The 14,481-nt window shown below is 49.1% G+C and overlaps 1 protein-coding gene across 2 annotated transcripts in view; it reads left to right on the top strand.

Moving 5' to 3' along the window:
• GNG7 (G protein subunit gamma 7) overlaps nt 1-14,481 on the top strand; it is a 150,995-nt gene that overhangs the window by 131,484 nt on the left and 5,030 nt on the right. For both annotated transcript variants that reach the window (XM_066343228.1, XM_066343218.1), the window contains one exon: nt 11,143-11,260. In XM_066343228.1, the coding sequence (XP_066199325.1) occupies nt 11,180-11,260 (81 nt within the window). In that variant the 5' untranslated portion in view covers nt 11,143-11,179. The remainder of the gene's footprint in view (nt 1-11,142; nt 11,261-14,481) is intronic.

Here is a 14,481-nt window from a genome sequence, read left to right as displayed (position 1 = left end):
ACTGGCTTGAACAAGGGGTCACTTGCTCTTCTGTAGCCCCCCAGTCAAGGCACATATGAGAAAGCAATCAATGAACAACTAAGGTGCCACAATGAAGAATTGATGCTTCTCATCTTTTTCCCTTCCTGTCTCTATCTGTCTCTGTCTCTCTCTGTCTCTGTCAAACACAAAAAGAGTACTTCCCATATAGTAAGCTTTTAAAGATAAGTAGTCTGTGGGACTATATTCAAGGATTGACAGATTTGGGGGAGGAACACTGTATATACTATACTATCTATATATTCTGGACAAAAGCAAACATTATGAAAAATATAAAAATAGACCAAAAGGTACAAACACAACATACTTTGGTTGGAATTTCAGGGATTTGTTTTTCTTCTCTTTCCCCTTCAAAAGTTATCAGCACTTTTAAAGCAGCATGTGTAGGCAGCCTGCATTCCCCTAGCCTTGTGAGGCTAATAGAGGTATCCCTCAACCTCTCAGCAAATCCTCCACTCATGAAAAAGTAGCCTCAAAAGCTAGGCTCCTGGACATCTATCATCCCCCAGACCCTGAGTGGAAATTCTTCTCCATTTTAATAGCTCTCCAGTGCCTCTAAGCCAGGGGTCTCAAACTCAACTCAGCATGTGGGCCACAGAGCAAGATCACAGCCGTTCGGCGGGCTGCACTAGGTCTACAAAAGGCAACTGTTACGCAACACTTTTCTCACTGCAGTTGAAAACAAAAAAAAAAATCAGTACAACAAGCACAATCGTACATGCAGTTTACTCAGTGTCACAAAACGACCAGAAACTGTAGTTCACATCACAACTGCTGTTAACTAAGCTAATATCTAGCTAGGATGCTAGAGAAATGAAAAATACAAGTAGGCCCCTAGGCTTACTTAATTTTATCCAAAATATTTTGAACTTGTGGATTAGTCTGCGGGCCGCACAAAATTGTTTGGCGGGCGCGGGCCACGAGTTTGAGACCCCTGCTCTAAGCAGATGTTTCTCTGTTCTGTCCTGCTTATCTGGTTGCCCTCAGAAAGAGCCTCTGCATGTTAGCCAGCCCACTGTTGTGCAAGCCAAAATCTATACGGATTTTTACCTAAAGTCCAGGTGACTTAGGAGGAAGCTATGAATGTAGATTGTCCTGATCTCAGAGCCACAGAATGACAAACTGGGACCCGCTCTCAGCTTTTATAACAACCCATTATGTAAAGAAGCTAAGACCCAGGTCAGGTTCCCACGTCCAGACATGTCCTGTATGTTGTATCTTCAGGAACTAGGTCTGCCTTTGTCCTGTGGAATGAGGTCCCTGGAAATTGCCCTACTTCTTCCTGATACTTCCAAGAGTTTTGCAACTCAGGGTCACCAGAGGCTAAAACACCCTGAAGTGTTTCCCAAAATGACATGTAAGTGACTTAGGTATGACTGTCATCATGGATACTGGGAACTCAGAGCATACAAGAATCTAGTCTCACTTTATGGCTCTGAAAGGGAAAGGATTTACATGCTTTAAGTCACACAACAGGAAAATGGACTGAATTTCTGGCTCTCCCACTAACTTGATCCACTCTTATTTTAAATATGATCAACTTCAAACTGTGCTCAGGTCTCCCCTGAGCCAGATGGACTTCATGACTCCCTAGCCCACCCACCCGCTGGGCACAGTGTCCATATCACCTTGTCTTTCATTCATCCCTCCAACAGTTGTGTTTCTATTTGACAGTTGCCACAGGTCCCTGAAAGAGATCCCTCTCCATGGCTGCTGGTAGGACCTGGTTTGCCAGCAGGGAGGGAATGTCGCACTGAACATTCCAGCAGAGTTCAGAAAGTGGAGGTAACTTTCCCAAAGCCACACAGCTTTGGGATTGGGGCAGAGTTCAAGTCTGCTGCTTTCCATGGTAGCTGCACCTTCCACTTCGCTGCTCTTGCCCCCTTTGAATCTATTGTTTGCTGAGTTGAGGGGTAGCTCTGACCCTGTGTGACTGACTTCTAGTCAAGAGGGTTTGGATGCGCCCTGGCCGGTTGGCTCAGTGGTAGAGCGTCAGCCTGGCGTGCGGAAGTCCCGGGTTCGATTCCCGGCCAGGGCACACAGGAGAAGCGCCCATCTGCTTCTCTACCCCTCCCCCTCTCCTTCCTCTCTGTCTCTCTCTTCCCCTCCTGCAGCCGAGGCTCCATTGGAGCAAAGATGGCCCGGGCGCTGGGGATGGCTCCTTGGCCTCTGCCACAGGCGCTAGAGTGGCTCTGGTCGCGGCAGAGCGATGCCCCAGAGGGGCAGAGCATCGCCCCCTGGTGGGCAGAGCGTCGCCCCCTGGTGGGCGTGCCGGGTGGATCCCGGTTGGGCGCATGCGGGAGTCTGTCTGACTGTCTCTCCCCATTTCCAGCTTCAGAAAACTACAAAAAAAAAAAAAAAAAAAAAGAGGGTTTGGATGCTAAAAAAATTAAACCCTCTGTCCTGGGTTTGATTCCCAGCCAGGGCACACAGGAGAAGCGCCCATCTGCTTCTCCACCCCTCCCCCTCTCCTTCCTCTCTGTCTCTCTCTTCCCCTCCCGCAGCCGAGCTTCCATTGGAGCAAAGTTGGCCGGGGCGCTGAGGATGGCTCTGTGGCCTCTGCCTCAGGCGCTAGAATGGCTCTGGTTGCAACAGAGCAACGCCCCAGATGGGCAAAGCATCTCCCCCTGGTGGGCGTGCCGGGTGGATCCTGGTCGGGCGCATGCGGGAGTCTGTCTGACTGCCTCCCAGTTTCCAACTTCAGAAAAATATAAAAAAATTAAACCCCCTTTTATTTTTTTAAACGTATTTATTGATTTGAGAGAGAGAAACATCAATCTGTTGTACGTGCTCTGACGAGGCATTGAATTCACAATCTTTATGTATTGGGATGGTGCTCTAACCAACTGAGCTATCTGGCCAGGGCTAAACCCCCTTTTAAAACAACTTTTTGCACTGCCAGATGTTTAGGTTGGTTAGAGCATCATCCAAAGTGCCGAGTTGCCTGACCAGGCAGTGGCACAATGGATAGAGCGTTGGACTGGGATGCAGATAACCCAGGTTCGAGACCCCAAGGTCACCAGCTTGAGCGCGGGCTCATCTGGTTTGAGCAAAAGCTCACCAGCTTGGCCCTGGCCGGTTGGCTCAGCGGTAGAGCGTTGGCCTGGCGTGAAGGAGTCCAGGGTTCAATTCCCGGCCAGGGCACACAGGAGAGGCGCCCATTTGCTTCTCCACCCCTCCCCCTCTCTTTCCTCTCTGTCTCTCTCTTCTCCTCCCGCAGCGAGGCTCCATTGGAGCAAAGATGGCCCGGGCGCTGGGGATAGCTCTGTGGCCTCTGCCTCAGGCGCTAGAATGGCTCTGGATGCAACAGAGCGACACTCCAGAGGGGCAAAGCATCGCCCCCTGGTGGGCATGCCGGGTGGATCCCGGTCGGGCGCATGCAGGAGTCTGTCTGACTGCCTCCCCGTTTCCAGCTTCGGAAAAATGGAAAAAAAAAAAAAAAAAAACTCACCAGCTTGGACCCAAGGTCACTGGCTCAAGCAAGGGGTTACTCAGTCTGCTGAAGGCCCACGGTCAAGGCACGTATGAGAAAGCAATCAGTGAACAACTAAGGTCTCGCAACGAAAAACTGATGATTGATTCTTCTCATCTCTCTGTTCCTGTCTGTCCCTGTCTATCCCTCTCTCTGACTTTTTCTGTCCCTGTAAAACAATAAAATAAAATAAAAATAAAACAAAGTGCAGAGGTTACGAGTTCGATCCCTTGTCAGGACACACACACAACAGATCGCCGTTCTTGTCTCTCTCCTTCTCTCTCTAAAATCAACAAATAAAAATAAAAAAACAGCCTGACCAGGCGGTGGCGCAGTAGATAGAGTGTTGGACTGGGATGCGGAGGACCAGATTCGAGACCCCGAGGTTGCCAGCTTGAGCTCAGGCTCATCTGGTTTGAGCAAAAAGCTCACCAGCTTGGACCCAAGGTCGCTGGCTCCAGCAAGGGGTTACTCGGTCTGCTGAAGGCCTGCAGTCAAGGCACATATGAGAAAGCAATCAATGAACAACTAAAGTGTCACAACGAAAAACTGATGATTGATGCTTCTCATCTCTCTCTCAGTTCCTGTCTGTCTGTCCCTATCTATCCCTCTCTCTGACTCTCTCTCTATTCCTGTAAAAAAATAAAAAACAAATTTCTGTTTTTTCATTCAAGACTATTTCAATTCACACTGAACCATTTCAATTCCAATAAACTGTTTACAGTTTGCCTAAATGTACCTCATTTAGCTGCAGGTTTTCTTCTGATACGGGAGTTTCATAAAGGCCTTAAATTCTGCCCCCAGGGGACACTGGGGTGTCTGGTGATGTCTGTATTTGTCACAACTGAGAGAGCTCCTGGCATTGAGGGGGTGGGGCCAGAGGTGCTGCTGAATGTCCCAAGGTGCCCAGGATGGTCCCCACATAGAGCGACCAACCGGACCACAAAGTTAGCAGTGCCTGAGGGAGATACTGTTCTAAAGTAGGTGTTTCCCCATTTTGCCATCCCCGCAGCCCCCACTAAAGAAAGACCGACTTGCCCCATGGTTTTGTTTAATCTTTCTGTGCTTTGGAGCCTTGTGTCTCAGCTCAGATCTATATTTTGGGGTGACTAGCCTCCCTTTTAACACAGCTTCCCAATGCTTACAGGGAGGGGGGGCTTCATCGTCCTTGCCTTTGAGACACGAGCATGCTCAATTCTTCTGCAGGAGCAGAGCCAGGTACAACCTGGTGTGAATTCCCCTTCACTGGGAGGCCAGCCCAGGGCCTAGTGGCATCTGTCAAGGTTCTATTTTTAGGCTAGCCTCACCCCACATCTTATCCTGAGGCTCACCAGTCCTGAACTAGCCTCCCCGCAGAAGCTGAACCCAAACTGAGAACCTGAAGGCCGCCAGCAGCCCTGACCACCACGCCCCTCCCTCCTGGAGCAGCCTGCTCCACCCCCACCCCCAGCTTCCCAAAGCCTTGCCAGTTTCTGGGGCCTTTGGAGGCTCTGCTGGGCCTGGGCAGGCCCTGCCAGGTCAGGTGCCCACTATGTCACGTGCCTCCCATGGAGAGGCAGCTGGTGAGGAGTGTTCCCCAAGCTGACTCAGCATGCTGCCTATTCTGCTGGCCTTGGTGTCATCCCAGAGGGCATGGCTGGTGCATGAGTCAGTGACTGGCTGTGACACCAGCCAGGACAAGGACTGGAGTCTGCTACATGGGCTTGGTGATGAAACCAGTGTCTGAATCTTGGCATGTTGGCACTCTCACATGCACACGTATATATACATAGACACACGCACGTTCACACACATGTATACATGCATACACACAGTTGTGTGCACACATGTACATGCTGACATACATACATACATACAAATATATACAAGCATGCATGCTCTCATACACAGACACACACAGGACACACAAACATAGACACTCAGGCACAAGCACAAACATGCATGCACACTTACGTGGACACACATAACTCACACATATACATGTATACACACGCATACCCAGGAATACATATATACTCACCCACTCACGCATGCACCTCTCTAACTGGTTTCTGGGGCTGCATGCCTGGCATAGAAAGCCAGCACCGCTTTGGCCTCAGTGTTCAGGAGGGAGACCACAGCTGGGGTGGCTGCACGAGGTGGCGGTGGGGCCTGGGGGCCTGCTGGACACACTGGACGCTGAACAGGACTCCTTGCCTTCCAAAGTAAACACTCCTGGGGCCACCCCGTTTGTTCTCTGTACACATCTATATTTAGCGCTGAGTAATTTAGGTATTTTTGAGCTGAACCAGGGCGGTTTTCCCTGAGTTGGATGTTTTGTGGCTGCTTTGAAGCTATCTGCTGAATCAGAGCTCTGGAAGCCCACACATGGGCTCTGTGTGTCCCAGGCAGACACACATGGGCCTCTTCTGACCCAAAAGGGGCTGGATGTCTGCCCGACTCAGGGAGCAGGCCCTGTGGAAGGATTTCTTTTTATTTTTTTAATTGAAACTTGAGTGGAGATCACTGTAGATTCACATGCCATTGTAACAAATCAGAGAGAAAGTTCTTGTATCATTCCCTCGGTTTTCCTCAGCAGTAATTTTTTATTGAATTTATTCAGGTTAGATTGGTGAATAAAATTACATAGATTTTAGATGTACAATTCTATAGCACATCAGCTGTGTATTGTACTGTGTGCTCACCACTCCAAGTCATGTCTCCTATCACCATTTATACCTTTTCTGCCTTCCCCTACCAACCCCAGCCAGTAGTAATATTTTGTCCAAATCCCTGGTCAATATCAAGCCATGATGTTGGCATTGACATAGCCCACTGACCGTATTCAGCTTTCTACAGGGTTTTTTGTGTGTGTATATTATGATAAGTTCCATGCAAGTTTATCACCTGAGCAGGCTCATGGATCCACCACCAGTCAAAATGGGCCACATTTCGAGAACCACAGGGACCTTTATGTCACCCTTTTCTCCCAGGCCCCCCCACCCCAACCCAGCCCCTGGCAACCACCCGTCATTCTTCATCCTCACAATCTTGTCACCTCAAAAATAGCCCATAGCCTGACCAGGTGGTGGCGCAATGGATAGAGCATCAGACTGGGATGCGGAGGACCCAGGTTCAAGCCCCAAGGTTGCTAGTTTGGGCGTGAGCTCATCTGGCTTGAGCAAAAAAAAAAAAAAAGCTCGCCAGCTTGGACCCAAGGACGCTGGCTCGAGCAAGGGGTTGGTTACTCAGTCTGCTGAAGGCCCGTGATCAAGGCACATATGAAAAAGCAATCAATGAACACCTAAAAGCAGGGGTCCCCAAACTATGGCCCACGGGCCACATGCGGCCCCCTGAGGCCATTTATCCGGCCCCCGCCGCACTTCCGGAAGGGGCACCTCTTTCATTGGTGGTCAGTGAGAGCACAGGATGCATCCTGTGTGCTGTATGTGGTGGCGCCACAAAGCGCAGCGATGCGGGACGCACGCGTCAGGGCTCCGTAAGCGTGTCATATCACTTGTTACGGCTAGCATTGACAAATATGGAACCAGACACTGACCATCTCATTAGCCAAAAGCAGGCCCATAGTTCCCATTGAAATACTGGTCAGTTTGTTGATTTAAATTTACCTGTTCTTTATTTTAAATATTGTATTTGTTCCTGTTTTGTTTTTTTACTTTAAAATAAGATATGTGCAGTGTGCTTAGGAATTTGTTCATAGTTTTTTTATAGTCCGACCCTCCAACGGTCTGAGGGACGGTGAACTGGCCCCTGTGTAAAAAGTTTGGGGACCCCTGCCTAAAAGTGTTGCAGTGAAAAACTGATGATTGATGCTTCTCATCTCTCTCTGTTCCTGTCTGTCCCTGTCTATCCCTCTCTCTGACTCTCTCTCTGTCCCTGTAAAAAAAAAAAAAATAGCCCATAAATGGCACTGGACAGTATTTTATCTCAGGGATCGGCTTTTTTCACTTATTTCCCAAGAGCTCCACCTAAGGCATGTTTATTAATAGTCCATTCCTTTGGATTGCCAATTAAGAAATTTTTTTGAAAATCCGCCTTTAATTTTCTGTAGCCATCTGGCCTTACTGACTACCAAGCAGACAGTGATACATTATATGGCGACAGAAACGTAGTGCTACTTCCTGACCAGGCAGTGGCGCAGTGAATAGAGCATCGGACTTGGATGCGGAGGACCCAGGTTCAAGGCCCTGAGGTCGCCAGCTTGAGCATGGGCTCATCTGGTTTGAGCAAAGCTCACCAGCTTGGACCCAAGGTCGCTGGTTTGAGCGAGGGGTTACTCAGTCTACTGAAGGCCCGTAGTCAAGGCACATATGAGAAAGCAATCAATGAACAACTAAGGTGTCACACTGAAAAACTGATGATTGATGCTTCTCATCTCTCTTCGTTCCTGTCTGTCTGTCCCTATCTATCCCTCTCTCTGACTCTCTGTCTCTGTAAAAAATAAAAATAAAACAAAAGACTTCATGTTCTCACGAATGTTGATTGTAGCTTTATTCATAATGCCCAAAATGTGGAGTCAGCCCAGATTCCTTCCACAGGTGAATGGTTAACCTGTGCACATCCCTGTCATGGAGCACAACACAGCCATGAAAGGAATGACCTACTGATATAGGCAGCAACCCAGATGGAGCCCCAGATAATGATGCCAAGTGGGGAAAAGCTACATACTGTGTGCTTGCATTTATATAACATTCTCCAAATGCTGGACATGTGGAGAAGGAAAACCTATCAGTGGTCGCCAGGGACGGAGGTGGGTTGCGAGATCTGGGTGTGGCCATTTAAGGGCCATAGGAGGGACACTGGGTGTGGAAATGTCCAGTGTCCTTCCTCCATCAGTGCCACCTTCTGGTTATGGTCTCACTACAGTTTTGCCCATGGGGGAAACTGGGTAAAGGGCTCTGGGTCTCTATCGCTTCCTACAACTACACATGAATTGACAGGCATCTCAAATTTTAAAATTTAATTTAAAATAAATAAAGCCATGGCCAAGTAACTCAGTTAGTTAGAGCATTGTCCCAATATGCCAAAGTTGTGGGTTTGATCCCAGGTCAGGGCACATACAAGAGTCAACCGGTGGGTGCATAGATGGGTAGAACAACAAATCAGTGTTTCTCTCTTCTTTGCTTTCTCTCTGTCTCTAAAATTAATAAAAAAAATTTTAATAAATTACTCCGGAATAACATAAAACCCATCTCAGCCCTGGCCGGTAGTGCAGTGAATAGAGCACCACCACTCTTAAGTGCCAGTCAGGGCACACATGAGAAGCAATCAGTGGCGCAACTAAAATGGTACAACAAGTTGATGCTTCTCTCTCTCCCTGCCCTTTCAAAAAACAAAACAAAACAAATAATTGCAAGTAAGAACAAAGCAAGAACTGCTGGCATAATAAAGGTGAGTATTCTTTTTTTATTTTTAGAGAGAGAGAGAGAGAGAGAGAGAGAAGGGAGAAGGGGCAGGAAGCATCAACTCCCATATGTGCCTTGACCAGGCAAGCCCAGGGTTTCAAACCAGTGACCTCAGGGTTCCGGGTCGATGCTTTATCCACTGCACCACCACAGGTCAGGCTAAAGGTGAGTATTCTTTTTGGTAAGGAAGCAGATGGAGGGGGGTGCTGAAATGTGACACATGACACCTGAATCCTAAGGGTTCTGGGGAGACAGGTTTACAGGTGAGCTTTGGTGCAGAAAAAAAGCAGCATGAGCCTGACCTGTGGAGGTGCAGTAGATAAAGTGTCGACCTGGAATGCTGAGGTCGCCGGTTCAAAACCCCGGGCTTGTCCGGTCAGAGCACATCCAAAAAGCAACTATAACTTGATGCTTCCCGCTTCTTCCCCCAGTCTTTTTCTCTCTTCTCTCTCTGAAATCAATAAAAAATAAATAAAAACCAGCATGAGATCTCTCATCCTGGATCTGAATTAGTTGAAGATCTCCTGGCAGGGGGAGGAGTATCTGGAATCATCCACCCACATGCAATGGGTTGCTCCAAGTACACCATCCACATGTGGGGAAACTATTGGGTCCCCCAACATCTGTGTTTATTTGGAACCTCAGAATGGGACCTTATCTGGAAGTAAAGCCATTGCAGTTGTAATTAGTTAAGATGACATAACATTGAACCCAGCCTGACCGGGTGGTGGCACAGTGGATAGAGTGTTGGACTGGGACGTGGAGATCCAGGTTTGAGACCCCGAGGTCACCAGCTTGAGCCCAAGGTCACTTGAACAAGGGGTTACTCGGTCTGCTGTAGCCCCCAGTCAAGGCACATATGAAAAAATCAATCAATGAATAACTAAGGTGCCGCAATGAAAAACTGATGTTTCTCATCTCTCTCCCTTCCTGTCTGTCTGTCCCTATCTGTCCCTCTTTCTGACTCTCTCTGTCTCTGTAACGAAAAAAAAACACTGAATCCAATGACTAGTGTCCTTAGAAGAAAATGAAAATATAGACACACATCGGCCATGTGACAACAGAGACAGAGATTGGGGTGATGCAGCCACAAGCCAAGGAACACCCAGGATGGCCACCGCCAGGCCCTGGGAAAGGCAGGAAGGACCCTTCCCTGAAGCCCTCAGAGGAAGCATGTGCCTGCATTACCCTGATCTCAGATTTCAGGCTCTAGATATGAGAGAATAGGTGTCTGTTGTTTCAAGCCACCCAGCCATGGCCAGCCAAGGACACTAATAGAGGAACGTGATTCCCAGCACATTGGAAAACTCTGGAAACCCGAAGGACTAAGCAGGCTCCCTCAGTCTCTGGCAACCACCATTCCAGAATTTCTGACATAAATCAACTCCCCTATGACAGTCCCACCCACCCACCCCAAAGCCTCTCCAGAGCAGAAAAGAGCCAGCACTTTTTGCTCTTGCCCTGCCCTGGGCAGCCAGGTGTGGAAGCTCAGGTGTGGGGTGGGCCAGGAGAAGGACGAAAGTCTGAACCGGGTACCCACGTACACATGACTGTCATTAGCTCGATGCTCAGCGTTATGCCTGGTATATGGCAAGACATTTTCTGTGAGAGTTTGCTGAACAAATAAGTGACTGAAGGAAGGAATAGCCCTGGCTCTCCAGAAAGGGGGTGGTAGACCCAAGATCCACAGTGTGGTACCCACATGGGATCTGCCTCAGACAGAGTCAGGGATTCTCAAAGAGGGATGATCTGCCCCTCAGCGGAGACTAAGCCATGTCTGATGACAAATGCAGTCATCATAACTGGGTGAGCTCCTGGCATTGGGAAGGTTGGACCAGGGATGCTGCTCAGTGCCCCCAGAGAGTGACCCAGCCCCACTTACAGAGGCCCTGGGGCAGGAGCAAGGGTCAGTGAAAACTGGTGCTTTTTCCCTGCCAAGCCCCTCATCCAGAGCCAACCAGGAGCCAACGTTATGGTTTCATGAACTCTCCTGGGGACCCTTGATCATCACAACCAACAACTGGCCACAGGAGGAAACTGGAGAAAGGGGTTCAGCTGTGCCTTCAACCTCTAACCTGAGGACACAGAACATGGCCAACCCCAAGAGCAGGGCTGCAAGGTGGTGGGGTGGGTGGCCAGAAGGCTCCCAGAAGGGGCAGTGTTCTGCCTCTCTGTTCTGGGCTGCATGAGGTCCTGGGGCAGCTCATGTTGTCTGTTTCCCCACAGCTCTCTGGACAACAGGGCCCAGAGCTGATGGCAGACAATGTCAGCCACTAACAACATCGCCCAGGCCCGGAAACTGGTGGAGCAGCTCCGCATCGAAGCTGGGATCCAGCGTATCAAGGTGAGCAGGGCAGCAGAAAAGGGGAGAGACCCACGGGGAGCAGAGAAGGGAGAGACCCGCGAGGGGAACGGGGAGACCCATGGGTGGCAGGGGGGAAGGGGAAGACCCGTGGCCACAGCGGCTTGCTGGGCAGGAGGATGAGCTGGCACTGCAGCTGGGCCTCTCATTGTGCATCCTCAGGCCATTCACTTAACCTCTCTAAGCCTCAGTTTCCTCAACAGAAAGACATAGCTGACGTAAAGCTACTTCATGGGTTGTGATAATCTTGCGTGCCAAAGTGATTTATAAACACTGACGTGGCACCCAGCCCCTGGGATCCTTACCTGGAAGCCCCAGTGAAGGCCACGTCAGGCCCTGCCAAAGGACTAGCTGAGGCAGGCACTTTCTCTCTTCTGTCCCCTCCCTTACAACAGATGCAGATAGGAAGGAGTTAGAGACCTGGTCCTGGAAAGGGTCAAGACAGCCTTCTCCCCACCTGCTTTCTTCACCTCTGCCTTGTGTGAATTTTTTAAAATAAGCATGTTTGGCCTGACCTGTGGTGGCATAGTGGATAAAGCATCAACCTGGAAACGCTGAGATTGCCGGTTCAAAACCCTGGGCTTGCCTGGTCAAGGCACATATGGGAGTTGATGCTTCCTGCTCCTCCCCCCTTCTCTCTCTCTCTCTCTCTCTCTCTCTCTCTCTCCTTTCTAAAAAACAATAATAATAATAAAAATAAAATAAGCATGTTTGCTTCATATGTTAAAAAAAGAAAATGGATAAGTAGTTTCTGTTCACATACACTTAACCCATCAGAGACCAGAAACATGCAAAGCAAAATAGTGTCGTTGCACTCAGTTCTATAGACAGATTTTTTAAAAATAATTTGCATAACATCAAATTAACCATTTATTTATTTATTTATTTATTTATTTATTTATTTATACTTTTCAAAGTGAGAGGAGAAGCTATAGGGACAGACTCCCGCATGCACCCTGACTAGAATTCACCCGGCAACCCACATCTGGGGCCAATGCTCTGCCCATCTGGGGCTATTGCTCACAACCAAGCTATTTTTTGTGCCTGAGGCTGAGGCTCCATCGAGCTGTCCTCAGTGCCTGGGGCCTATGCTCTTCTTTTTTTTTATTTATTTTTTATTAATTTTAATGGGGTGACATCAATAAATCAGGATACATATATTCAAAGAAAACATGTCCAGGTTATCTTGTCTGGGGCCTATGCTCTTGACCCAATCGAGCCATGGCTGCTGGAGGTGAAGAGAGAGAGAGAGAAAGAAGGTGGTGTGGAGAAGCAGATGGTTGTTTCTCCTGTGTGCCCTGACTGGGAATTGAACCCAGGACATCCACATGCCTGGCCAGCGCTCTACCACTGAGCCAACCAGCCAGGGCCTAACTATTTATTTTGAAGTGCACAATTCAGTAGCATTGAGTGCATTCACCATGTTGTGCAACCATCTCCTCTGTCTAGTTTCAGAATGTTCCATCACCCGAAAAATAAACCTTGTCCCCGTTAACAGTCACTTATCTGACTCCCTCCCCGGCCTCTAACAACCATTTCCTCTGTCTGTGTACCTGCCTATTCTTGCCATTTCGCATAAATGGAATCATACTCTAGCCTTTGTGTCGGGCTTCTCCATGAGCACCGTGTTCTCAGGGTCCATCTATGTTGTAGCGAGAGTCAGTGCTGCACTTTTTTCATAGCTGAGTAATACTCCAGAGTGTCCATAGACACGCTGTATTTATGTAGATGAATTTTAAGTACATAAAGGGACATCAGGACACCATCCAAGGCACACATGTTTTCTCCTTTCCAAGAATATGGACCAGTGGGCTAATGGGCTAGTCACAGATGCTTAAACAAGAAGGATGCCTGACACTTTTCAAAGGCACCTTCTCACCAAACCCGTGTCCACTTTGCAAAGGACAATGAAGTCCCACCAAAGGGCTGTTTTCCTGCCCCAGGCCCTAGCTTGCAGACAGCCCAGTGAGGACCAGGGAGTCTCCATCCAGAAGGCCCAGTGCTATATACTTCTAGATTGTCCCTGCTCCAGCTAGCTGCTGGGTTAGTCAGGGTTCTGCACAAAAACAGAACCAACAGGATGTGTGTACATGTCTATATATCTGTATCTATCTGTCTCTCTATCTTATCTGTCTGCCTATCTAGATATGTATTTTAAGGAGTTGGTTCATGCCATCATGGGGGCTGGCAAGTCTGAAGTCTGCAGGGCAGGCCGGCAAGCTGAAGACCCAGGGAGGAGTCAGTGTTGGAGCTCAAATCTCAAGGCCATCTGGAGGCAGAATCCTCTCTGTGGGGACCTTAATCTTTTCTCTTAAGGCTTTCAACTGATGAGATGCAGTCTACCCACATAATAGAGACTAATCTGCCTATTCAAAGTTGACTGATTTAAATGTTAATATTATCTAAAAAGTATCTCATAGAGACATCTAGAGCAGTGTTAGATGAAATATCTGGGTGTCGTGACCTAGCAAAGCAGAAACACTAAAATCAGCTATTAGCCCATGTTCTGTTCAGACTCGCTTTCCCCAGCACCTGTCATTCCCCAGTTGCTGCTGGTCATGGGAATTCATTCGGAAGGGATGGTGGGCCAGGCACAGACGGACTCACACCTGACAGCCAGGCCGCAGATGAGTGGGAAATGGTGGGCGCCTGGGCCTCCACCAGGCTGTTGGGGTGGGGTGGGGGGCTTCTGCAGGAGAGGGGAGTGCCTCCCAGGAGGTGGCTGAATGTTCCAGAACTCTGCACATTCAAAGCATTCCTTCAGGCTGAAGAAAAGAAGGGCCCGGTTGAAGTGGTTTTCCTTTGTGAGCGGTGCCAGCTCCCAGCCCTGGCGGGGCAGTGATTCATCCCACCCGTTTGATGTTCAGGCGCAGCCCCCGGCTGCCCCTTTGAAAGTCGGGAGACGGAGAGTCAGGACGTGACCCACTCTCCCTCTAGTCCCGCTTGAGGTTTTGTGTCCCCCCAAAACGGCAACCAGAACCACAGAGCATCAGCCTGCCCGAAAGGCCAACCTGGCCATGGCCTGGCAGTTGAGAGGTGCCCCACGGCCTAGACGTGTGGTGGCATGGTGGCCCTGGCACTGTGGGCAGAGCTTTCCTGTTAACGCCGGGGATAAGCGGAGGGGGAGGCACAAGCTGGAGCCACAGCATCAGCTATTTTAGGGCCCGGTGACTATTTTTGTCGTCTGGGAGGGGTATTTTCCA

The sequence above is a fragment of the Saccopteryx leptura genome, chromosome 1, assembly GCF_036850995.1.
Source record: "Saccopteryx leptura isolate mSacLep1 chromosome 1, mSacLep1_pri_phased_curated, whole genome shotgun sequence".
Taxonomy (NCBI): Eukaryota; Metazoa; Chordata; class Mammalia; order Chiroptera; family Emballonuridae; genus Saccopteryx; species Saccopteryx leptura.
Note: the sequence above shows the minus strand (reverse complement) of the source record. Positions and strands in the feature narration are given on the sequence as shown.